The 26,756-nt window shown below is 44.7% G+C and overlaps 1 protein-coding gene across 1 annotated transcript in view; it reads left to right on the top strand.

The window, feature by feature from the left end:
• The window catches only part of RFTN2 (raftlin family member 2), a 483,996-nt gene that overhangs the window by 405,457 nt on the left and 51,783 nt on the right, over positions 1-26,756 (top strand). Inside the window, exon 8 of the mRNA XM_069615738.1 lies at positions 13,561-13,639. Coding sequence (XP_069471839.1) covers positions 13,561-13,639 — 79 coding nt within the window. The remainder of the gene's footprint in view (positions 1-13,560; positions 13,640-26,756) is intronic.

The raw sequence follows: 26,756 nt of genomic DNA, 5'->3' as shown, positions 1-26,756 counted from the left end.
CAAGAAGAACATTCCTGCCCTCCTTATAGCTTTAGACGCCGAAAAAGCTTTTGATAGGGTAGAGTGGGCGTTCCTGATCCGTACCAAGAAGAAGATGGGATTCCAGGAAACTTTTTTAGCAATGATTAGGGCCAATTATCAGAATCCATCCCTACGGTTGGCAATCAATGGGCAGCTATCCGAGTACAACGGGGCACAAAACAAGGATGCCCCTTTTCGCCATTACTTTATGCAATTCATCTCAAGCCCCTATTGGCCGGAGTAAGACAATGCAGGGGAATAACGGGGATACCATTTGGGGGAAGGGACTACAAGATAGCCGCTTTTGCAGATGATTTGTTGCTAACGATAACAGACGCTGAAGTTTCCCTTAAAGCCATGGAGAAGGAGATGCAGCAGTTTGGGTCGGTAGCAGGGATAAAAATAAATACCCACAAATTAGAAATCCTGAACCTCAAAACACTGAGAGAAATAGAGAGTGGGTTTAAGAAATCACTTCTGTGTAGATGGGTCGAGAAGGCCATAATATATCTTGGAGTTAAGTTAATGAAAACTAAAGAGGAGCTTTATCTGGCGATCTACCTACCTCTGCAAAAAGCCATAAATAACAAATTGATCGATTGGAGCCCGTTAGCGATAACATGGATGGGCAGAATCAATACCCTGAAGATGGTCATCCTTTCAACTACTGTACTATTTCATAGCTCTCCTGATACAAGTCCCCACTTGCTTTTTTCTTGCTTTTCCAAATAAACAGGGGGTGATTCATCTGGAACTATAAAAGGCAGAGAATAGCGAGAAGGGTAATGATGATGCCAAGGAACTGGGGCGGAAAGGGGAGCTGGATTTTAAAGTATACTTCCTAGCGGCTCAACCGAGAGTGATTAGAGACTGGCTGAGTAATAATCGGGATACAATATGTAGGGCTATGAATAAGGCAGTAGTAGGAGAGAATTTGGAGGAGGTACTATGGAAACCAAAGGAGGATAGGCCAACAAATATGTACCATAGCAAGATAGGGTCAGTGGTGGGAGACTCTTGGGGTGACCTAATTAGGGGGGCCCAAATTACCTCATTCCAATCCCCATTTACGCCAGTCTTTTGCAACCCGCAGTTTTCAATGGGGGCGGGAGGAAAAGGATTTGGCAAATGGCAGGAGGGAGGATGTCACAAAATCCGAGATATGTTCCAGGGGACTGAAATTAAATCCTTCATCCAATGTAAGATGGACTTTGGGTGGATGAAGGGGAGAGGTTTGGATATACCCAAATAAGACATTTGGTTACTGCAGTCGCCAATGAAGGAATTAGCAACGCAAACCCTAACATCCTTCGAAAAATATCTATCGCCAGACACAGGGGACAAACATATAAATGGGGAAATCTACACACACACCAAACAGGGGGAGGAACCAGGTCAAAGGAGATAAATGGCAACTTGGGAAGGGGCAACAGGCCAACAGTTAGAAGAAACAGATTGGAAACAACTGTGGGCCAACATCCCCAAACTTATGAGGACCCTACAAATCCAGGAAATATGGCTAAAACCTATGTCACAATGGCACCTAACCCCGGTAAAAATCCATAAACTGTATCCCACAGTATCTAACTCATGTTGGAGGGAATGTGGAATGGAGGGAACCTGGAAACATATCTGGTGGGAATGCCCTTGAATCCAAACATACTGGGGGGTAATTCAATAGGCTCTTGAGGTAACCCTGGGAGTGAAGGGAAGGGGCAACAGAGGTTTGGTCATGACGGGCTTGGGAGGAGTTTTGGACGAATTGCTGATGAAGGCAGAAAGCAAGGTTTATGTGATCCTAATGATGGCGGGGGCACTGGTAATTGCACAAAAGTGGAAATCAAAAGACCCTCCAACAGAACATAAATGGGTGGAAAAAGTATGGAATTTCGTAACTTACTCCCTGCAAGGAGACCACCAAAGGTATTTGGCTGATTGGTCCCTGGTGTTTGAATTCCTACAGAAAGGAGCCAGGGGGATCTGGTGCCTGAGGAGAATGAGACTCTTCGGTCTACTGTAAACAGCCCGGTCAACTGTCCTAAGGGTCACGAGTCTGCTGGACTCCCCAAAGTGGAAGGGACTGTATTATTCAAAAGGGGATCAAGACGCAAAGGGGGAAGACGATATGGATATGGAAGGAGGGAGAAAAGGGGCAAACAAAGGACGAAGATTGGACCAAAGGGGGGGGGTGTCATTTGTGTTGAAAAAGGGTTGAAAATGCTAATATGTTACATGGAGAAAATAAAGCTGGTGTCTAAACCGCAACCTAATGATTCGCGCCAACTTGAATCTACCGGCAAACCCAACCGTGACAGCTTCCGCGCTAGCCAGATCCTCCTAACAGAACAATCTTGGAAAGAGTAGTGAGAGACGTTGACCAACTTCAGGAACCCCAATCGGCCTGTTCGTCCGTGGACTTAATGAATATCTCAACATACTCAATATCGCACTGAGAAACACCTAGTAAAGGGGACTTAATTAACATCTCAACATATTCAATATGGGACCGAGAAACATCTATCAAAGGGGATTTCACTGGAGACGTTGAGTTCAAAGAGATGCCTCTGTCGAGAACGTACCCTTTCCCAGACGAGCAAAGTGTGTGGACGGGAAGCAGCAAAGGAGGTCATACAGGATCTTTGGGTAGACCGGTTGCCTGATCGGACCCAGCTAAAAGATGATGCATTGTTGAAGACCATTCCTAGGCATACCTTTGCCATCACCAACAACCTCTGTCCATCAGGAAGAAAAAGGGAACACTTCGAGGTTTAGACACGGGTCGCCTCTACATCGAAATGCCGCCTTTGCCAGAGTGGTGGGAAAGTACAAGAACTGACAGAACCACCTCCACTAAGGACCAGTGGGTAAACCAAAGTGGTGGATTAGTGTACTAAGGACGTAAAGTATGGGATGCTCTCCTCAAATGGAAGAACACCTCAGCCCATTTTTGTAAAGAGCCGAAATCGTTAGTCAGAATGGGTGAGCCCCCTATTCTCAACCTTGGAAGATAGGCGGAAGGGGCTGGCCTCGAGGGCCTGTAGTAGAAGGGGATCCACACATTTGGACAAGAGTCCTCCTGAAAGGAATCATATCCATAGTGGGTTGCAGTCTTTTCATCTACAAAGAGGAACAGGCTAATTATATACCACTAAAATATAACATGTCTGACTGAACGATTCACCTATCAGGCAGAGAGAGCTACCAATGATCAAGTAGATTCTGTGCTAGACTACACTAAGCTCTTGATGATTTTTACTGAATCAAGAAAACGTGGTCAGAAGGCTACCTTCACTCATTTGCACGCTTATGACATGGAACTGGTGAAGGCTTAGAGGAGTTTTAAGCGCCGATTTGAACGGGCTCAAGCAAAATAGAAATGGAGAGAGTGTGGACTCTAGCAGAAAATTAAAGCAGAAATACTGCGACTGGATTAAAGGGGGGAAAACACATGATGTTGCAGCACAATGGAGAACTAATGCTCAACCGTATCAAGACGAAAAGGATGGACGACATTTTGAAGTTAATAAACTCCTTGAACAGACCCTAGCAGGCCCTGGTAACAAATGCCGTCCCTGCTGAGGTATGGGTTGAGTATTTCTCGCTGTTGTTCTTGGAAAACCGAGTGGGAGGACCAGCGTACGTTGGTCCGATTAGTTGGAAATGGAACCTATCGGTGGACTTGGATACCATCGGGGACCTGATTAATCTAGAGCGCCAGGTCCGGACGCTATAACCAACGTCATACTAAAAGAAAACCCAGAGGAATGGGCACTGTTTCTTTTGACGCTGTTTGGTTACATAGGAAAGGTGGGAAGTATCCCACCATCCTGGGAAACATTGGTGGTGGTACTGATTTCCAAGAAGGGCGACGGGTCAGACCCCAAGATTTACAAGACTCATCGCCCTTCTTGATGTGGTCAGGAAATTCTTTGCAGCACTTGTGTTGAAGGAGCTTTTGGGGTGGGTCTCTCTATCTGGAAACTGGGATCCTTTGCAGTCTGGTTTTATAATAGGAGTGGGTGTGTTCCTGAACGTGTTCTTTATAAATATATTGAAAGCACATTCAGAGAGGAAAAAGTGCAAAACATACATTGCCTCCATAGATCTGGCACAAGCCTTTGACACGATCGATCGATCGACAGACTTTGGGGCAAAACTGAAATGTTGGGATTGCCCAAGAGGCATTCTGGAGCCAATAGAGGGTTTGTACTCTGGCACTTCTAAAGGGACCCTTTCTGATTTAATTCCAACAGGAATGGGCTTAAAGCAAGGATGCCCGTTGGCACCAGCTCTGTTCAATGTATTTATTTTGGACTTGCACAAAACACTGACAACTGCAAGAAGCTTTCCCCCTAACATCAACGGGGTTCTCCTAGACAGACTACTGTCCAAACCATCGTAGGGCTACAAAGGCAGCATGACACGCTGCATGCCTAAGGAGAACGGCTTGAAGATCAATACTTCCAAATCTAGAGTATTGATTTTACAGCCAACAACAGGGAGTGCAAAATGCAAACATCAGTGGTTCTTTGGAGGGGAGAGTTTGCGAAGGATTAAATTCTTTTTATATCTGGGGATGCATCTGAACACTAGCATAAAAGACGTCCCGAGGGAATTGACTTTACAAACAAAGCGATAAACCTGGCGTCCCAAGCGAGAGTTATCTCAAAAAGATATGGAAGATTCCTCCTTTCTCCCGTAGTGTCTTTTTATCGCCTGAAAGTGATTCCAATTTTGACCTATAGTGCAGAGGCTTTTTTTTACTCCAAGCCGAAACGTGGGCAGTGCTGGAGAGTTTATTTTGGAAAAAAAGTACTGTCACTTCCAGGGTGCTTCCCAATTCAGGTGATAAGAACGGAACTGAGTCTCACATCTATGTATGCAATGGTAGTCTGGAAAAGCTTCATGCTATACCGGAGGTGTATAGCAATAGAGCCAGTGCGGGGTGTCCGCATACTTACGGATGCGTTATTGAACAACTCTGAGCCTACTTTAACAGAATGGACAAGCATTTGTCGGGCAATTTTGGCGGATTTGAGTGTATTGGAAGAAGTCTTAGTCTCAAATCCAACTTTGGTTAAAAAATAAGCTATGGTCAAAAGATTGGATAGAGACCCAGCAGCAAAGGCAGTCTTACAAAATGTATGCACAGTCGACACCCAAAGGCCGGTGTCTAAACTCTTTACCTCAATATTTAGTTCCCTAACAGCTTTTATTGAGCGCAATATATGAGATTTAGACTAAATCTCTTTCCTAAAAGAGACATTTTGGCCAAACATAGTAGAGACAAAATGGCTGGCCAATTGTGTAGGCTGTGCAAATGGGAGAGTTAAAAAGAGACTCTGAAACAGCTAGTACAGTTTTGTACAGCAATAAAAGAGCTGAGAACAATTATTTGGATTGTTTAATAATAACCCAATTGTAATCAATTCCGCTGTTCCACGTGGAACGGCAAAATCTACCGCTCTGGATTACTCTACCCAGACTTCTGATACTATTAGGGACATTAAAAACCTCCTAAAGAGCAAACAAATTAGATGATGAAACACGTGTAGAGGAATAAAATCAATCCAGAGATAATGAGGCGTCAAAGGAATCAGAAGAATTAATTAAAAAGAGATATCTGAGGAATCGAGAGAAAAAAAAGAGGATGCAATGATTACAATTGGATTATGATTAAACAATCAAAATAATCAAGAGATGCAGCATAAACAGACTCAATGATCAATAAATTGCGTCTACAAACTACAAATAAGAAATGTATCAAGAAGACAATCATTTATTTTTCAAAAAAGTTTATTTGACAAGAGTCATTAAAATGTCAATGAAAATAATTTATTAATTTATTCACATTATTTCCATCGTTGGCACAGTCAAGAAAATAGCCACAAAATAAGGTTAATTTATTCTACACAAGAGTTGTGGCTGTATGGAAAGCGACAAGAGACACACAATCTAAGTAAATCGCCCAGAGATAACTTCTTTTGATTTACTTTCGTATTAGGGGTTATGTTGAGAAGGAACCCCCTATAAGGAACTCTTACATTATTATCCCATGAAAAGCAGTGTGCACCTTACCTGTCTGTTTGAATAAGCCTGCAATCCTAAACTGATTATTAAGACGATCATGAGTCCCTCGTTCATATCTGCTAGAGGACTGGAGACCAGGAGGATACCCATTGACCCTACTGAATCCTATTGAGTAGATCACATTTATGGAAGCTGTCTTAGTAAGTATTGCATATAATTGATTATTTTATCATTGAGTGAGTCATTATGGGTGAGAGCCATATCAATGAACAAGCAATGATTTCCATCAATAAAATTCAGTCTGAGTCATAAAGGGTGCAACCTGGTGCTTCTGGCAAATCCACCATCTTCGAAACATTCTTTCTTGGGTACAAAGAGATAGTATCTGCCATGGTGCAGAGGCAAACAACCCTGCCAGCCTCCACAAGGCCCATTGTACAGAAGTTAGAAAAAAGTTGCTTGTTCTTCCTGGGTCCCTGCTGGTTCCCTTAGTGGACATTGAGGTCCAGGACCTCATTCATCACCTAACCTCTCTCATCAGCCATGCTTCTGCTTTAACAGTTGTAGGAGGGAGGCCATTTCAGGTAACCACTGTCAGAGACAGAAAGATGCTTTCATCCTGGAATGTCTATACTTCCATTGACAGTCCTGGCACCTCTTCCTTCAGATCACAGCCACATGAGTTTCCTACTATTGGCAAGAAGGCTCCACTTTAGAGAAAGCGGTGTCAAACCGATGCAATTATTCAGCATTAATATAACACATTTCCTTTCAATGTTCTCTCTTCATCTACCAAAGTAAAATACATCTATGTCCGGACACAGGAACGTTGTTCCACTTCCTCTGCCAAAACAAGTTTCACCGCACCTGAGGCCCATTCCTGGACTTTGTGGAAAGATTCCCGGGAGTGGCCAGACAACCTCCAGCGCTCCGCTAACTAAAATGGACTAACATCCTAGCGGCCCCCTGGACCAGCGCACATGCCTGCCTACCCCATCGCAACCACAGCACCCATACCCTGTAACTTCGATCTGAGACTGATGTGACGCCTCCCCCGGACCACCCCGGAACTCACCCCCCATTCTTTTCTCCCCTTTCGTTTTGTCTTTTTGTTCTTTTTAACTCAGTTGAGGCATGTTTTCTTTTTCTTGTTTACTATGTTTCACTCAAAAGCATGTCACAAAGAATAATGAAGCCTCTGTTGTTTATAAATGCCAATAAAATGTTACACTGAAAAAAAAATATATCTATGTCATATTTAAAACCTATCCTGTTTTATGTTCCTGAAGAAAGAGGCTGAATCTTTTTTTCATGGCATACATAGCAACAACTTCATATGCGAGACCTGTTTCTCTTTTTTTTTAACAAGCCAGTTCACATGTTCTCATCTGAAATGTTGTTGCCTCTTTTCATACATAGGATTTTATTCCTTCCTTTAGTGACGCCATTATTTTCATCTCTGCTCTTGAAGAAAGCAAACACGTTTTTTGAGTTTATGGTAAATGTCTTTGTTCTTCCCTGCCCCAAACACGCTTTATATAAATCTATATTCATTTTTTTTATATATTCATATATATATCAAGAGACCTTGTTACCCCCTCGCAGCGGTACACACGACTAGCATCCTGATTCCGCTAATTTGGCTTACACCGCATCCTGCTCAACACCTGCTGAACTGTCTAAAGAACCTGCCAATTTCACAGAGAAGCTGCCAGTACCCATTGGAAGATGCACTACCTTAATGCGGTTCCATGTAATAATGTCCCCGCAAAAATGCCCCCTGACAAAAAAGTCGCTGCTTTTTGCTGAGACATTACCGTTTTGTTTTTTTTAAAATGCGAGCAGGGGACATCCCCAGAACCCGTCCGCATACGTAATGTCACCATATATAATGTCGCCAATGACTTTAACCATCGACATTATGTATGGGGACATTATATATGGGGACATTATTACCTGATACCCTCAATACCATACCTGACCAGACGTGTACCCAAAACTGCAAAAAAGACTCAGAGAGAAGACTTCTCTGCCTACGCCCCCAGAATCTGGAATGACTTTCATCCCGATCAGGCTTATCCGGTGCCTCTTTTAATTCAGAAAGAAGTTCAACAACTAAAATCTACTGCATTACATTGTGTATCTTGGAATCCTAGTTTAAAGCATCCAGACCCAAAACAGCAGGTGAACCACCTTCTTTGGAACCAGGTCCCGAACTCTCTCAATGAAAACTGTAACAACACTCTGCATTATTCAAGTTTTGCAAATTGCCCCTGAGTCATACCATCAATTCTGTGTACTGCTGTATTCCCTCACCATGCAGTACCCTCCAAATCGTTTGCTTCCCTCATTTCTTCTGTGCTGATCCTTGCTTTTAGAAATAAAATACATGCATTATCAATACTGTAAATCATTCTGCGAGGTTTATATATATGAACAATCGGATGCCCAATGGAATCGATATGGCACCGGCGTCAAGCAGGCACTGTCACCCAGAATGTCTCTTAGGTTTGTATTCATGTGTAGACAGATGCACATAGCCTGTTGGCAGATGGATGGCGGATGGGGTTAGCGGGGTGGGTCATGGCAAGTGGCAAGACATTCAGCATAGACGAGATTCCATGGCGATATCAGGGAGGGGTCGGTGCATACAACACCTATTTTCAGCTCTAATTTACAATATAATATATGTATAAACATGGCGCTCATCATGAACTCTTGAACTTGTATTTCTAGAATCCAGTAATGCCTTGTCCTAATCATGTGAACTTCCCCTGCGTTTTGGACACAACCAATGGCCCTATTTGCTTTGACTCCCTGAAGTTACATCCTCTCAGCCTCGGCTAAGAAGCAGCTGATTTACCAGGCTGTCAACAGGCAGTTGTTGGGTACAATCCTTGCTGGACTATTTGGAGAAATGCGCATAGATTTCATTGTGGTGTCTAGGAGGAACAGGTGCTGCAGCACAGCTGCTAATGGAATGAAGTGAAACTGAATCCCCCCCTAAGTTTAGGACCAATTTAAGCATGGGACAAAGTCTTACCAGAATTACGAACCATGCAATAAAGATAATTCCGTTTGTGCATGGTTCGCTTTCATTCAGTATCCCGTTTTATGTTTTTGATCCCTGTTTTTATTACATAGGAGTCGGATTACTTTCACTGATTGCATTTGCGAATATTCTAACATGTCATCTTTGGTCTGCACAGCATTTTAACAACTCTTTGTGGCAGATCATGGATTCTATTTGACAAGGTTGAAGGCGCTTTTGTCCATCTGCAACAACTGTTTATATCCAAGTTCCTGAAATGTGAACCTGACACGGAGACATTACATTTAAAAAGCATCAGAAATGACAGGATGAATACCAGTGATTGGTTGAAAAGTCACAGATTACATTTTATTTGCATTTACTTGTTCGCATGTATGTATGCATGTTTATAGGTATGTAAGTATGTATTAAAATTGTGCATTGTGTTTTATAGCGTGAACAAGTACTGCGCAAGAAAAGGGGGATACGACAAACGAGGTTGCATTGATACAATTATATTAGATTGTTGATGGTGCAGCTGCAAGGATTTGGCGGGCGGGGTTATAGAGGGCTGCAGGCAGGAAGTGCATGTTAGGGAGGAACTCTGTGGACGCTGTCCATACATTTCAGGGAAAACTCATTACAATGTTACCAAGGTTATTCACAATGTTAAAAATACATTGCAATTGAAGAAATGCAGAGAGTGACCTCTAAAAAGAAATAAAAAACCCATGGTAAGTATTAAAAGGATCAGATTTAGTCCAGAGCTCCCCGAACACTTAAGGTATCCAGATAAAATGTCCAGGGGAAGGTAAGGAGCCCAGAGTCCATTTTTCAAAGTTCTGGAGCAGGTTCATTGTATATAATGGGAGAAGAGCCAATGGGCCACCCGCTTTAGTTGAGATAAGTCAGATCTACCCCACATGTGCGTATTCCATGGCGAGTAATCTCCAGAGGAGACCCTATGGAGATGATCCAGAGGTTGAAGGATGGACCCAGAGCCCCAAAGGGAGAATCAGCGGAGCAGGAGGGCCGCCAAAAGAAATCTATGGGAAATGTGGATAGGGCTTGCCTGCAAAGAATCCCTATCCCAGAGGGACACCTGGGGGTCATGAATAATTGCCCAGCCCATGAATAATTCTCCCACCGCCCCCACAGCCCAAATGTAGGTGCTCATGTTGCTGGTTTGAAAACTGCTCCAGCAACATGAAAGAAACCAGTAAATAAACAGCTACTTTCCACAGGTGCAGTTTCCAGGATTCCGTTCCCAGGGCATTACACCCTGAGCCAGCGGCAAGCTCACTGACCCAGGAAAGGAACAAAGGCCCTTTGCACAGCACTGACCTTCAAGCCAGAAGTGGATAATCCATCTAGGAAGACTTCAAGAAAACGTGGGAACCCACAAAGACGGCTCCTGGTGGCTCGGTGGACAGAAGATGAAGGCAGCACAGCAGCAAACGATCCAAGGACTCGAACAATGACTGGAGGCACCTCACAAATCCTAGGCTGAAGAATGGGTAGGATGGTGACGTCTCAGCACTGCAATGGACACCAGCAGTACCCACAGCCAAGAGATGATCCTGTCAAGAAATCGTAGATTGCAGGGGTAAAACAGTTCCAAGTGGAGGATTTGACATAGCAGATGTGAGGAAACAGCAGGAGTCTTGAGGAAGCACGGGCTGGTCCTGGAGAGTGAGGGAAAAAACACAAATGAGAATATAACAAGCTACTGCACTTAAAAGGTTTTGCGATTTGAGGGGTTTAAAAAGGGCAGGAATTCCTTGGAAAAATCCTTCAGCAGTTCAGCAGACCTACCACCTCCAGGTAGCAGGAACAAAGAAGCAGGGGAAGGACAAAGCCTAAATAGCCTTGCACAAAGGGGCTAGCCAAAAGTCAGGTAGCCAACCAAAGAGTTTAGGGGGACAAGCAGGGCCATCTTAATAGTTTCTGTGGCCTGGGGCACAGACAGCCTTGCCCCCCCCCCTGCCTGGGGCACAGACAGCATTGGACCCCACCCACCTGAAATGCATGCCCTACTCCACTCCAACCCCACAAACCCATGTTAACCCCCACCCCTCACTGAAAACCCAAGCCCCCTCCCAATCCTCAGAATGATGGGAGTACATACCTTGAGTCAAATTCAACAGAAACTTGTCTAGGCTTTACATGGATTATCTAATTGTTCATACAATATAAACATTACACATCTCTGTGACATGTTTCCCCAAGAGGATGCTATATTGAAGAAATGTTAACTTTGTTTTTCGAATAATATATTCAATTTGAAAGAAAATAAAGGACAACTATATGTATGCCAGTATCTATTTAATAAAAGGATAACCTAACAGTTCAACCTGACCATGCTATTCTGTATGAATGTTTCCAAAGTACATGCTCTTCGAAAAACATTACACTACTTGGCAGCAGAGAAAACAAAAAGGCATGTAATAATAAACATTCACTTAGCATTTCAGTTCATGCCCACGCAGCAGACAAACACATTCAAGTAACCATAGAAAGAATGAAATGAGAAGCACGCTGTGAGTATATGCTTTTTACTGCCCAAGACTGATGTGCCTGAGAGACTGCAAAGATTAAACTATATATTTCCTTCCATACTGCAAAATCATTAATTATGTCAGAAAATGTTATCTCTTGAACCATTCCAGACTCAATGCTAACAAAGCCAAATAATTCAATATGGCTTAAAACATACAGATAAAACGGGGACAGTTAAGAGATATACCTCCTCTGCCATTTGTGGTAATGTGGGCCGAGGAAAGGCTATGCTCTTAAGAGGGGTTTGAAGGTGAACCAATAGTGACCCAAACAACACAGGATCACAGGCCAATCAAGGTTCAATAAAAATATATATACTTAAATTAAACACACCACCTGCAATAGAATGAATAGAAAATACTGCACAAAAACCTACCCCAAAGGAAGAACAGAGAAGATGTAAGAAGAAACTATCATTCTAAATGTAGTTCCAGGGTTGGTAGGTGAATTGCTAGCCACAAAAAGGATATGTCGATGGTGAAAACAGGTGTGATCATGAACTAACCAGTCTCTAGGGCTCAAGTGGACCGAAGAGGCAGTTCAGGGTCAACAGTACCTGGAGTCAGTTCTTGGTGGGCGCTGAGTAGGGGTGAATGTGGTCGCTCTGTGCAGCATAAGGGGTGCTCTCAATGGCGGAGGTCAGGGTGGTTGGTCCCTGGATTGCTTTGCACTTGAGCCAGGCTGAGTCAGCTTTAACCGCTGGTAGGCATCGATGTGTGATGCTCCAGCGGTTCGAGTCGGTGGGCAACGGTCATCGAAGAGGTGACATTGGGGGCGCCGTTGTGCAGGTCAATGAGGCAGCCGTACGAGAGCTAGCTGGGCTGAGCCATGGTTGTAGCCCCTGGTCAGAGTCGGCCTGTGACTCATCAGTAATTCAGAACCGGGTCCCGGCATCGAGCAGTCGATTCGGGCCAAGCAGGTGACGGCCTTAGCTAGGGCATGAAGCAGTGTATAGCTGGTTCGAAGTGCAAGCAATCGTTTAACTTGGTGGAGGAGTGCAAAAGCCAGCGCCTGCGCCTTCTCTTTAGTTCATGGTGCGATAAACATGAAGCGCCCTGTTCAGTAGAACAGAGATCCTTGGCTGGTCTGGCCCTCTGTCTGCTGTGAAACCCGCTCAGGGGGACTCCAGGACAGGATGGTTCCGTTCAGTGGCACAGATCATAGCACACCTCAGCTTCCATGCTGCTCAGGAAGTCTCCTCAATAACACTTGTTCTACTTTACCGCCTTTTGCTGTACTCGACTGAGACTTTGTAGACTGTTATCTGCAGTAATTAGTGTTGTTTGCTGTCTGTCATTGGCTCTCCATTGCTGCCAGCAGATGCTAGGGTTCTGCAGGTCCAGAGGATTCTTCCTATCAGCATTGGGACCTGAACTACTACATAACCAGGACCTGAAAACATTCCGCTAGAACACATAGAGTATTCTTAAACGTGATATGTGTGCCACTTGATCCAATTGTGTTTCTATTGGGTGATCCCTGACGTCACTGGTAACCTTTGATCGCAAAGATAAGGAACATGATTATTTATATTTTAAAGTTGGTTAAAACATGACAGCTGCCAGCTGGAAGAAGTGATATAATCTTGAAATTATTGTTATGTTAACAGGCTTTTGCGATGTTCTGACTCACCACTGTAGTAGTTTCAAAGCGCCTTTCCTTATCCGTACCTTGTCATGTATACATAAAAACAACACAAGAGCCGGGGATTTGCATCTCTCTAGATGCATTCTGACTGCCCACCGCAATCCTGGGGGTTGGCCAACGATGTCACATACCATCCTTCGGGAGCTCCTTTTAGAGGCCCAGCGATTGGGAAAGCGCAAGTTCTGGTGATGAAAATAGCAGACATTCAAATTTTAAAGAAACAGGTCTACGATTTCCAGAAGGCTAACTGACCTTTTTTTTTTGTCCCACAGTGAAGGGAATCTGGCCACAAAGCAGGTTGTGTTTCTCCAACGCCCTGCTATGTTCAGTTCAACTGTCCAGACAGTAGAGGTAAGCAAAGCCGATAGGGGCACATGGTTGAGTGTGGACGACATGAAGAGTCAACGCATAGTCTGGCCAGCTGGTGTAATAGCACTACTTCTAGCTGTATCATTTATGTTCTAGTTTTTATCTGCAAAATATTGAATTATGTAATGAAATTAAGTACTTTAGTGCCCTTAAGACTCATATAAATATATACATGTTTTAAATGGGGGGGGAGGTCGGGAGTGACTGGTATTATGCATCATTATCTTTTCATTGAAGTAATCATCACTGGCACTTTGGAGAACTGCAATTAAGTAAATGTAAACATGCAAACTATCCCCCAAAATGAGCCCCCCAAATGGACTCCTGTGGGGAGCTGTGTGCAGCTATTTGCCACTCTGCAGCAACTGTTACAAAGAGCAAGACTAGATTGATGACTGGAAGCCAGGCATTGTTCATATGAGGCTACTTGCTGTCTGAAATAAACATAAGGCCAAAGTATACCACTGCACTGCATAGCAGGCAATATAACTCTTCAGAAAGCAAGATAGACCCAGATAGGTTCTGCATTTTCAGTTATATTGTTTACTGCGCTACAGCTATATTCACTTGCAATCTTAGATAATGGTCCTCATTACGACTTTGGAGGCAGCCATGGTGCTATTAGCACCATGGCTGCCTCCAAAATCGTGTCCGGGTCCGGGTTCCCTGAATGGGGAATTACCGGGCTATTCCGAGTTTGGAGGGCCCGGTAATTCCTCCTTCAGGGGACCCGGGCCCGGTCCTTCCCCATTCCCATTTGAGCCCCCATAGGGCTCAATGGGAATGGGGAGGGAGCTAACAACCTGCCCACTCATAATGGGCCCGTTGTTAGCTCCCTGGTTCCCTCGAGGAACCCGCTATGGACGTCTGGATAAACCAGAGGTCCACAGCGGGTCCCACGAGGGAACCTCGTAATAGTGCGCAGTGGGTTTAACGGCGCCGGCACCGTTACCGGCGCCGTTAAACCCATTCCGCACATCTTATAATGAGGCGCAATATCTCATCCTGGAAGGGCTCAAAGGGTTAATATGCTTTTCTGTGACCAAGTAATGCAGTGGCGCAGTGTCTCATGCAAACTGGTATTACTTACAGAGGCATTTGTCTATGGAAGGGAGACTGAGTGTTTTACTGTCTGTTTTTAATTTAAAAAGCCCATCTGCCTATTTACCCCTCTATATTGTTTTGTTTTTCGAAGACATATAAATACTGTACAAGTTTTAAGCTCATGGATGTTATTTTTTCATTTTGCTCACCCTATCGGCCTGTAGTATTATGTTTTAATTTGCTTCCCACTGAAATTAAATAGTCTTTTTATTTATACTATAAACCATTAAATATATTACAGTAAAGCTATAGCGTAGATCCCTATTAATCTAATATTGTTTAAATATAATCCAATGAAATATGAAACTAAAAATGATCGATATTTTCAGTGCGTGTTGAATTATAAGCAGAAGATAGATTGCATATCCCAAGCATTGCCTGCAAATCACAACTGCTCATGTTTAAGGATGGTTCCCAGTGGGAAGGAGTGTGTAGTCTTTTTTTGTATGCATGGGAGGGTTGTTGGGGGCAGAAAATGAGAAGACTTGTAGGAAGTTAGCACTATTGCTTAATTGGCTTCAGAAATAAAAGAAGAATGTGGACACAGTCCGATAGCATACTATAGCATCAGTATAAATAGATGAGGCGGAGAACATTCCAGTCTGAGGTTTTGTCTTTCACTTGTCTTAGAATAATAGGATATTAATTACATGGGGTGTAATATGTCAAATTTGTATATTGTTTGATTAGATGATAATGGAATGCACAATTGATGGGCACAAGCTGTTTTATTATAAAAGTGGCCACATCGGGCACAGTTGCCTGCTGGTTATGTTAAGTAGCAAGCAAGCAGGAGTGATAATATGTTAAAAGATAAATAGGGGAGATGAAGAAGACCAATTGAAGTACTTTATGTCAAAATAATAAATGGCCTACTTTCATGGAATTCATTTAACGGATCCCCAACCACATCAACATTTCCGTTTGGAATGGGCATATGTGCAGAACCTTTTGTATATAAGTAGAACATAATGTAGCACTTGATCTTACTTCAGATAAATGACATCTTAAATCGTCCACAAAATACGCCTCTATCCAGAATAAGTCTGCATCCTGAACATTCTTATTTCAGTTTTCCAACTGACACCAATTATTGGAACCAGGATTCATTAATTAAAAAATGCACTAAGCAATTAAGTAGTAAAACAGCTCGTAAAGCTGTGAGACTGATGCACCACTGTCAACATTCTATAGAGTAGTAAAGAGACAATTGTTGCTGGAATGTGAATGAGCAAGGCCCAATTCACAAGGTGGGAATGGAAGCCATGTCATAGAGTGTTAGGCAGAAACCTGTGCAGTTCCCTCTGGGACCACTGCAAAAGAGTTAAGACTACAGGTGATTGGCAGTAAACCCAATTGGTAGCAGTCTGTACCACCCAGATTTACCTGGTAGCTGTGGCTGAGCAGTCAGACTTCTCTCAAGAAGAGTTAGGCAGCATATAGAGTATACACCACAGGTACAGAGATACAGTAGCACAAGCAAACACTGACCAGAGCTTGGTGTAAAAGAGATATAATTATTTATTTAAAAACACATCTAGTTAAACACACTGGCACCAATATTAAGCAGTTCAAAAACACGGTCACTAAAAGATATACACTCCCTTCAACGATTATTTAGACAAGTCTTAAGTAAAACAACACTTATTTTCAGACAGCGGTGAGCGCTTAACGAAGATGGCACTCTAATCAATCGGTTAAAAAGGGAGAGAAAGGCAGAGCAAAGATAGAAACAGATCCCAACACTTTCAGAAGAACACAGTAGGAGAAGAAGGCAGATTAAAACCGTAAAGTCAAAGTTAACAAGGCCGCACCCACTTTAAGAGGCTCCGGACGAAATGTGTCCAAGGTCACATGGTTGAAAGTGCCCAAAAGTCCCGCAAGGGTTTCAGAAAGAGTTGGACCAATAGAAAGGGACCAGTTAGATGGTCAAGGCGGCCAGCCCAGTCCAGAAAGTTAAGGGATTATTGTTACCTTGTAGCAATCTTTAGAAAGGGAGTCCTGGCGGACACGGTACCTTAAAAATGGTGAGAACGCTCCAGCGGGGGCAGTTGTTCCTGGCAGCGGGTGCAAGTAGGTGCTTTGTCCGGGGGAAGAGAGGATCTCGTCGTGGAGGAAAACAGGAGTCCGTTGCACTGCCAGGGAAGAAACCAGCCGCGGAGTTCTCAATTAAAAGGACCGGTTCTTTTATTCGCGGTCCAGTGGTAAGCGGCTATCCGGTTGCCGGGGTGCTTGGCACGGGCAATTCGACCACAAGACGTCCTGGGATGCGAGCAAAGAAGGTAAACTTGTTGTTCCCACCGGTCAAGGGAAGAAGACTCTCCAGCCGGGAGATCTCCTCTGTCGTCGGGAAGTGGTGAGTCGATTCAGCAGGGCTCCACCGATGGTGTCGTCGTAGCAGGTCGGCTCAGCTTCTCCCTCGTAGGATTTTCAGGTCCTGTGCCGACTTCTGAAGTTCCAGTCCCAAAAGCCCTACTTTTATGCAAGAAACCCCCATTCATTCAGCCTAGCTGTCATTCAAACATGCTAAGTGGTGAGCCGACCGGCTCACCACTTGGGCCAATCACACAAGAGTGCGACTTGAGTTGCCAGGCAACTCAGTCCAGGGTGCCTAAACCCCCTCCCACACCCCCTGTGGTACCCAGACAGAGTGGCACCACTTTGGAGGGCTTCTGTGTAGAAGCCCGCCAAAAGTGGAACAAAGGGCTCGACCGTTGGTTTGGAGTTACAGAGGCGAACACAAACGCCATTTTAAAACCGAGTTCTGGCAGAAAATACCAACCGGTGAATTAATATTAAATAAATAAACCGGCGGTATGTTAGAGGCTATGTTAAAAAAGTATAAGCCTCGAACAATGGGAAAATCCCATAGAGATATATTCGCGGTTGAATATAAAAAGTAGTATCCATTGCCACCAGCCAAAACTCGACGAGGGGGGACGGGACAGTACCCCCTCGAACAACAGACCCAGGGGCAATCGAATTGCCCCTACCAGTACGTCCACAAAATGATGGTTTGTACTGGTTCTGTTAGTAATTTGGGACTAGTAAAGCCAATGGTGAGTTTACATGCCCTGGGAGACAGTAGTCAGTCCCAGGGTATGGAGTCTATGGTGGGGGGTCACTATGCCACCCCGGTGTTACTGCACGGACGGTGCGGTGTAACACACATAGAAAACAACATATGAGACCCTATGGAGTAAAAGACCCCATAGCACATGAAACACATTAACATTCAAAGGAACACCACACATCATGTCCAAGAGTGGGAGAAAAAGAGTCTCACTCTTGGCAGGAGAAAAAAACAAACTCCAGAAATCCAGCAAAGCTGCTGGGGGACTCACTAGGTTAGGAAATTCAGCCTAAACAGAGAATTCTCCCTAACATAGAGGCCGCACATTGAAGAAACTGGACAAGGCCTGGACAAATAGACATGTTGTAGCTGAGAGGTGACAGCATTGCAGTGAATGGAATTGCAAACGTGCAAGTGAAGGCAGTTGAGATTAAGTCAGATGAGGAGCTAAGGGCTAACCAAAAGAGGAAATTACAGTACAAAGAGTCTTCACTTCAGTGCAGCCTTTGAATGTGTAGAAACACACAATATTTTTTAAGACACAACACTTCCTTCGTAGATGCCAACAGCAACCCCCTAGAAAAGAACACATACAGGGAGATAGGGCCTCATCACGAGTTGGGCAGTATCCCTGGCGGTATTGCAGCTGGGGCTATTAGTGTTACCGCCAAACACCCCAGCGCTATTAGCGGCGGATCACAGGTTTGGCAGAACGGTAATTCCCCATTCCCCATTGGGCCCAATGGGGAATTTTCGGCACTACTACCGTCGGCAGTATTAGCGCGCGGTAATAGCACCAAAAATCAGCAAAAATGCAGCGGATTTACATCCAGCTCAGAGCCGAAGCAGTGATTTGGTGAACCCCTAAATGCGGCGGTAATAGCGTTACCACCGCATTTAAGGGTTACCGCCAAAGTCGTGATGCGGCAGATTGTGTTTTATAGACGTTTTGGCAGCTTTAGGAGGGGTTTGTGATGTTTCTTCACAGTGTATTAGATTTGAATGTGTTTTGGTCTTTACTGGCCCACTTTTGCCTGTGTGTGTGTTTATTGGGTCAACTTTGCCGTCTTTCCTTTATACCCTTACTTTGCCCTCTCTTGAACACGGGTTTGCTGTCCTTTCCCCTGTTCCGATGCCCCTTTGTATCACCACAAAAAGTTAAATATACTTTTTTTTTAAAAAAAAAACCTTTACGTTTTGTATTCCTAATCGTTTTTGGCTTTGTGCTTTTTATACTATGCCCTGGGTGACTTATTCCATTTGTTTACCTTACCTTGCATTTAGCAAACAAGAAGGAAAAAAGAAATAAACACTGCCCTCTTTTGTATTACTCCTTGTTTGTGAAACCTAAAAAACCTTCCCATTTGCACGTGACAAGAAAACATTCCTGTTTAAGTTAATTTCTCCCATGTGTCGGAGAACCTTGTGTGAATGCATTTGTTTACTTGCATCAGTCATTTATCTTTGTTGTTATTGTCTAGTGTGTTAGTCCTTCATAAGAAGAAGGGCATAGAAATGATGATGTTGGGTAGGTATTGAGAGGACAAAGGGGAGGTTTGACTTCTTGTGGGATGGGTATATTAATTGTCAGGTGGAGGTCCTACAGGAGAATGGTGGCCTCTTGTGGTTCTGAGCCCTGCAGATGCTGTGTGCCCAATCAGAGCAGGCGGTGCGGAGGTGTGAGTGCCATTGGGATAATGTGTCTGGAAGAGGAGAGGCGGCAAGGCTGACGGAGAGTTTGTCACTGCCATACGGCAAGGAGAAGGAGTCTGAGGCAGAGGAGGCAATGCTTTCAGCAGCAAAGGGTTTACCACTGAGACAGGAGAGGACCGTGAAGTGAGAGGCAGAGGAGGCAGGACTGGCATAAGGCGTCCTTATGCCAGTGGTTCTGGGTATGTCTAAGGAGGACTGGCAAGCAAAACTTGACTTAATGGAGGAGAAGGGCATTATAGTTGGGAATCTACTAGAGTCAATGCTGGACACTGCCTCATGCAACTTTGGAGTTATAGAGGACATTAGAAGGGTGCAGCAGAAGTGTTGAGTAGCCTGGAGCTAGACAAGGAGAAAGTGCATGTTGTGGTGCAAGAAAGAGCAGGAACCAGTGAGGGCATAGGTATTAATGTAGCATACTTTACCATTCAAGCTTGGATGGCGGCAAACTGCCTTTGCCTCATGGGGGACAAGACTGAAATCTTTTTGGTAGGGCCACTGGCGACACTAAAAAAACTCAACAAACAATACACCTCCTTCGACATAGATACATTACAGATGGGGACTACCAAGACACCACTCATTCTGTGTCACACCAAGTCAGCGCCATAGCCTCCTCTGCAGCCTACTCCAAATTTCTCAATGCGACCAAACCGTTAGGGCTTACGAGAGCTGCCTAACCATCGCCAGAGCCGTCATATGCTCTAGGGTAGATTACTGTAATGTCTGCTTCACTGCCACCGCGGCAACATTTTTCAATAAACTATGTTTCATCAAAAATAATGAACTTCGAGCAGCCCTTAGCATCCCAAGAAGGGAACATCTCACAGCAGCCAGGAGGGATGTCCACTGGCTACCCATCAGGAAAAGGGTCCTATTCAAAGCCCTAGCCATCACGCAGAAATGCCTGGCCAACACAGCCCCAATCTATCTATCACAGAATATAGTCAGAGCCGATTCATCTAGACCTACAAGATCCCCTTATGCCCACCGTCTCCTAGTTCCCAAAGTAAGGCGAGCTAAAGCAAGAGGTGCTAGCTTCCCCTTCATTGCGGCCCAGCAATGGAACTCCATGCCACCCCGTACTCAGAGATGAACAATCATACAAGGCATTCTGCAAAGCCCTCAAAACGTGGATGTTCATCTAACATCAACTGCCGAACTAAGACCAACTACCAGCATCCTAACATGAACTGTAACTGCGTTGTATAAGTCCTCCACCTGTAACTGATGCGCACGATCTATGTAACGGTGCCACGATGTCCCTAGCTGCTGCACACTTTATAAATGAATTTAAAAAAAGGATGTCTCGGTAGTAGGAAGAGGCTCTGTCTGGCGACTGAGACATATGAGGATATTGAGACAGTTATGGGGAATTTACATAGCAGTTTCCAAATGCAGAATGTTTCATGGCTTTTCAGAGATTGATTGTCTTTCATGCATAATGCAGTTTAATGCATTCTGTCCAAATGGATGTACTAGGGGAATAAATCTTCCATCATTGATCATTTCGTTGTACACATTTGCAAAGCATTTCTTTATTGTCACTTGTACTGCCCTATCTTAAAATCATTTGGGTGAGAGGATTCCAAGATGGCCGCTTGCAGGGGGAAGAGGGGCTGAACACGTCTCGTACCCGGCCACCCACTAAAGGTGTATAAAAAGCTACTTTTGGCCACCCACACCTCTCCCCCCCCCCGAATAGGCACACTGGGAAAGTGGGAAGCACCCACTGAGACAGAAACGGCAAGTACTGCCCCGAACAGCGGAGCCGAGGCACTGCAGCAAAGGAGATCACCAGGGTGCCAGAGAGGGTGCCGTGTGCGATGGGCATTCTGAGTGTGTGCCCCAGCTGGGCCCTACCGGAAAGGGAGGCGGAGTGCCTCATATATATCACTGGGGCACCTGCAAGTGGATCAGTGACAGTGCCTGGAGCTGCCTCAGGGAAACAGTGGTCTCCCTCCTAGTGGATGAGCTGCCGCGGGTACTCGACCACTGGAAGGGCTGAAGGCTGGGAACATCGCAACATGGGGCGGGGAAAGCCCCTCCGGCGGCACGGAAAGCTTGGTGGGGGCCGCAGCCTCCCCAGGACATCTGAGGCGCAGGCCCCAGTGGATCACCAGCAGAGTGGATAGCGTACAGTGTCCGCCCTGCCCCATCAAATCACGCTGCCCAAAGCAACGCGGGGGAAGCCAGGAGGACTATGGCGAAGAGCCCCGGTGCGCCTTAGAAGGGCGCTTGCTTGGAAGTGGCACAAGCTGAAGGTGAGAAGTGAGGGAGCTCTCAGCTATCACAGCATTCCAACAAACGAAAGCCTGCACAGAGGGGGGCCCTGCCAGTGCCTGCGGAGCGCCCAAGGTCCAACAGCAAGGGGGAAGGCCCTTACCACAGTGAGAACTCTGAAGAGCAGAGGCAGGGACATACCCGGTGATCCCTGGTGAGGAGGTGCCATCCAAGGGACAAGTGGCACTGTGTGGCAGAGTAGAGAACAGCCCTATTGTCTGAAGTATGCAAGGGGCCAATAAAGCGCTGGAGTCCAGACCTCACCAACAAGAGAACTCCCTAAGCCCCGTGGGAGGACACTACTTAATCTGGGGCTGCAGGTACCACTAACGGAGCCATGACACAGACTAGGGCCAACTGCGAGCAGCAAGTCAAATGAGGTGGGGGTTGGCGCACTCCGGCCCCCGGAGGGGTGGACCCATACACCATTTTGTGGGACAGCGAGCTGGACGTTGCAGTCCCCAGAAGTGCACATGCCTAAAAACAAGGGTGAAGGGAAAAGTAAAGAGACCCCAGCTCACCCAACGGTGGTCCCCCAGGGGGCAGAGAGCACCTTAAGCAAGGGTTGGCAACTGGACAAGCCAGAGAGTCTAAAGCCCGCATTTCCCCCAGACGCGACAACAGGAGGCGGGACCTTGCCATCGATGAGCCCCATGGCGGTCAACAAGGAACACTAGGACGCCTGGCACGTAATTACTTCCCTCATTTAAGGAGACACCCCAGGGTACCTAACTGCAGCACGCCCAGGGGAGAGAGGAGGAGGCATTCTGATGCTGAGGGGGGAGATGCGGTCTCAGAAACTGCATAGGGTGCAACAGGTGAAGAGGACCACCAGGAAGGCACCCTCCATGGGGGCACATGTCGTAAACCAAAGGAAGAGGATGGAATAAGGGGAGGCAAAGGGCACGATTAGCAGGTGCTGGCAGGCTGATGTGCAGAGGGCTCCAAAAGTAGCCCAATCGCTACAACCAGTAGTTAGAGACGAGGAGATGCCATTACTCTGGGACACCGTGGCAATTAGCAAGGAAGAACTGATGCAGTGCCTAGAAGACCACCAGAAGCATCTCACGGAATCTCCTCAGGAATCTTTTCAAGAGCAGTTCTCCTCATGGAAAACGGACTTAAACAGTGCAATACAGGAAGACAAAGGAGAACTCTCGAAACTTCTGCTCCTTAACCTACTCGCCCCAATTTACTGGCACCTGCTGCCCATTACAGTCAAAGCCAGAAACTTCACAAACTGGACAAAGAGGAAGCATCCATCATCCTCTCCCCCAGCCCCATCCTCCCTACTTGATCCCGCCTCACGCCCCAGTGTTGCGTAATAATATTATTTCTTATATTTGGACTGTTCTCCTCTTTAGTTTGCAGTACTCACCTCAGTTAATTTGTCCTTTGGAAATCACCAGTTTTGTGTTGTCTTGCTTAACTAGGTCCCCTTTTGTTCACACCATCATAAACTGGCTCACCACTTGTTCGAATCTTTGCCTGTCCATGCACTGATCCCGGGAATGCCTAACACCGTCTGTAAATGTACTATTGGAAGTCATTGTTGATTGAAGTTGACATCCGCCTTCTTCAATTAAATACAGATCTACATTTATGTCTTTTATCCAAACAATGTCAACATTCTGTCCTTGCTTGAAAACTGAACCTGTGGAACAATTCAGATTGAAATGATTAGCTGTGAAAAAGCTTAGAGACACAACAATTAGACCTGAATACATATGTAGGTGAGAGTCTACCACATGGTGAATAAATAGGTCGGGGAGATATAGTGAACGAAAGGTTGTGATTGTGAATAAGCACTTTGGAGTATGAGTCAACTGATTGAGTCAGAAATAAGTATAATACTGTATCTGTGTATCATAATATATAACATAGCATCCTCAGACGCTGGCAAGACACAGCAATGTTACTACTTGTGAAGGATGGCAGGCATCTGCAAAAGTCTTACAGTCCAGCCAGTAAATGAAATGGTGACCCAATTATATATTTCATGGTTCTACAAAAGTATCTGTCAGGGATTATCTGGGACAACATTGATTCGCCCATTAGAATAGTATTTTAAGCACTTGGATAAGCTGATCGAAAACACATTTAGCTATGTGGATTGGTACGGTTTGTGAGCAATCATGTAAATGTTTGGCGGGAAATTGGTTCATTAGTTTGAACAAATATTTCTACAGTATTTCAGTGTGAACGGCAAAGGAATGGTCTGTTTGCATTATACTATTGATTACATTCAAAATGAATTGTTATGGCAATTTAGCCTTTTTACAACAAAAAAATGTAATCGAATTTTATGAAGATGTACCAGCACCCCTAAAATGTGCAATTTTCATATTGAGTTTGACACTCGACAGGGAATGTCATTTTATTTTTCAAAATGTTTGAGCAACAAAGGGAATCATTTGATTGTACTAAAGCAGCCTGAAGTGCTGGGATGCAAAACCAATCAATATAAACGTTAAGGGGAAAGGTTGAATGACATCAACACTTGAAGCGGAATAAACCATTTTAACTGTCCATTAGAGGCATCTGTCTAGCAGAAATGTTTGTGGTATTAGGGTGTCCCATTTAAACTTTTTGCGAGAATATGAGCCATATCAGCAAAACATATTTCCTGTACAAAAGAATACTCAGCTTCTTGGTGAAGAAGATAAGAAGTTGTCAAATCCAACTGTAAAATCAAAATATCATCAAAATCAAAAAATCCCATTTGAAATACTTTGGGCCTCAAGTGCAGCGTGAGCAGTAACAAGTGGCAGACCTGGAATAAGTGTCCTATTTACCTGAGGTTGGAACTGCGTTGGAGGCAATACCTCAAGTACTTGCCTGGATGTATTTTGGAAAAAAGAAGTGCAGCCCTATCCACAGTCCTAAGAAATTGGGGAATGAAGAATCCAATATCCAGATACTCACATTAGGACTGCTATGCATCTAAAAACTCAAAAGTGTGCTTTTCAATGGACAGCCTCCTTGTGCTGTCAGGGGAGTGGGGGGTAGTTGCTCCTTCTTGACCATAGACATCCCTGGTGAACTCCCACTTCTTCCCTCGCTGCCCTTGTTCTACCCCTTGAGGTTTTATCATCGTGGCAATATTGATGTCGTAACCAAAAGGCATTTTTGATTCTAATGTAGTTTTGCTTGTTGTTCGTTTTTATGTATTTTTTCATTTTTTGACGGCCCGCTCCTTTTTTGGGCCATAATGCAGGTGTTGTTATGCTAGCATGTTATTCCTCACCATGTTATGCCATGGGATATTACGCCATGTTTTGTTACGTCATTTGACTTTATTGCCACGTTGCTTTTACAAGGCTGACAAGCACTGGGAAGCGGCCAGAACCAACAAACTCCCAAAAAATAAATCATGCGTGTTATTGGCACTCATTTTAATAAAGGGCCACAACGCACAAAGTAGACCTGCACATGTAAACTGATAAGCAGACCCTTTACTCTTGCTGAACCGAAGGTTCCGCAGTTGCCCTCCTTTGGCGGGACATGGCGACTGCAGCCCAGGTAGAGAAATGTGGTCATGACAGGATTAGGCCTGAAGAGCCCAGCCTCAGCCCAAAAGGAATCACCACTATTAACATCCCCATACAGCTCTCAACAGGTCTCTCCAACTCCCAAGTAGCCTGGTCCAGGTGACTGTTCCCAGAGGAAGCACAATTCAAAACAGACCCTCATTTAATATTGCCCATGATTCCTCCCATCCTTCCAGTTCTATATAACCTGGCCGTTTGTGGTTGGCCTAAGGGATACATGAAAGAGTATTTGCTCTCCTGTTCCCGCGTGCATTGGCTGTTCCCACACAGGTGGTACAGGAAGGCCTCCAAGCTTAACCACCCTTGCTGTATGTAGTGGGGTGTGACGTCACAGGCAGTGAAAGTACATTAGAAGAAATGTGCCCGTTTAGTTTTAGGGTGTCTTTGCAACTGAAGGAAGTGCACAGGATAAATGGGCATTTGCCAAGCTTAAATCATTGCTTGCTAAATGGAAAAGGTGTGTACCTTTTGACTTCAAATGTGTTAAAAAAACAAAGGTGTCTTGTACTTCAAAAGTCAATAGGAGCATAACCGTCTAGTGATTGTTGTAGTTTCATGGCTTAGTTTCTTTTCTCTGAACCACGCGACCTGGGTACGAATCCCAATCCCGGATACAGCTTTCTCTATCATGGCAGCAGCATTTAAAGAAAATTGTTTTAATTACTTTAAAATTTTATGAGGACGGCGTCCACCCCCTGAAAAAAGTGGGTGGACGCTGTCTCCTCTCTCACAAGTTCTAGTGCTCCAGTCTCCTCCTTGGTTTTCCAGTGTATTATCTCCCTTTCTCTCAATCTACGATTCGTCTATCTGTCTCCTTTTCCTCGTGAGTCTATTTCCCCTGCTGTGCTCTCTGTCCGCTGGTTATCCTTTGAATCTCGTCTATTCTTTAACTTCCTCTGCATTGTCTTTAATTGGCTACATGGCTTTGCCCCTCTCTACCTTTCTTCTCTTGTCTCTCTCTATTCACCCGCTCGCTCCCAGTTTCAATGTCTTGTATCTGCCCCCAGTCCCACATGTGCTTCATCTCGCCTTCACTTTTACTTTACTTACATCAAAGTACTGGAAGGTCCATCCGCTCTCTCTTCGCTCCTTGGCTACTCTCCCTCTTTTTAGATCACGTTCGAAGGATTATCTCCTCTCGATTTGATTGGGTCATCATTTATTTATTCACACCTCTTTCTACCAACCATTTTGATTTTGAAGCACTTTGGCTTAAAGCACAATATAAATACAATAAAATGCAAATTATTGCAGTAGAACACTCACCATGCATTTCTGCGACGCACTGGGAATTGAAACCATAGTGGGAACCCCATTTTCCTCTTTAGGTGGAGGGGCGCAGTCTCACAATCCATACGTAACTCATAATTTGTGGTGC

The sequence above is a fragment of the Ambystoma mexicanum genome, chromosome 9, assembly GCF_040938575.1.
Source record: "Ambystoma mexicanum isolate Mex_15411 chromosome 9, UKY_AmexF1_1, whole genome shotgun sequence".
NCBI lineage: Eukaryota > Metazoa > Chordata > Amphibia > Caudata > Ambystomatidae > Ambystoma > Ambystoma mexicanum.
The sequence above is the reverse complement of the archived record's forward strand: the minus strand, read 5'-3'. Positions and strand labels throughout refer to the sequence as shown.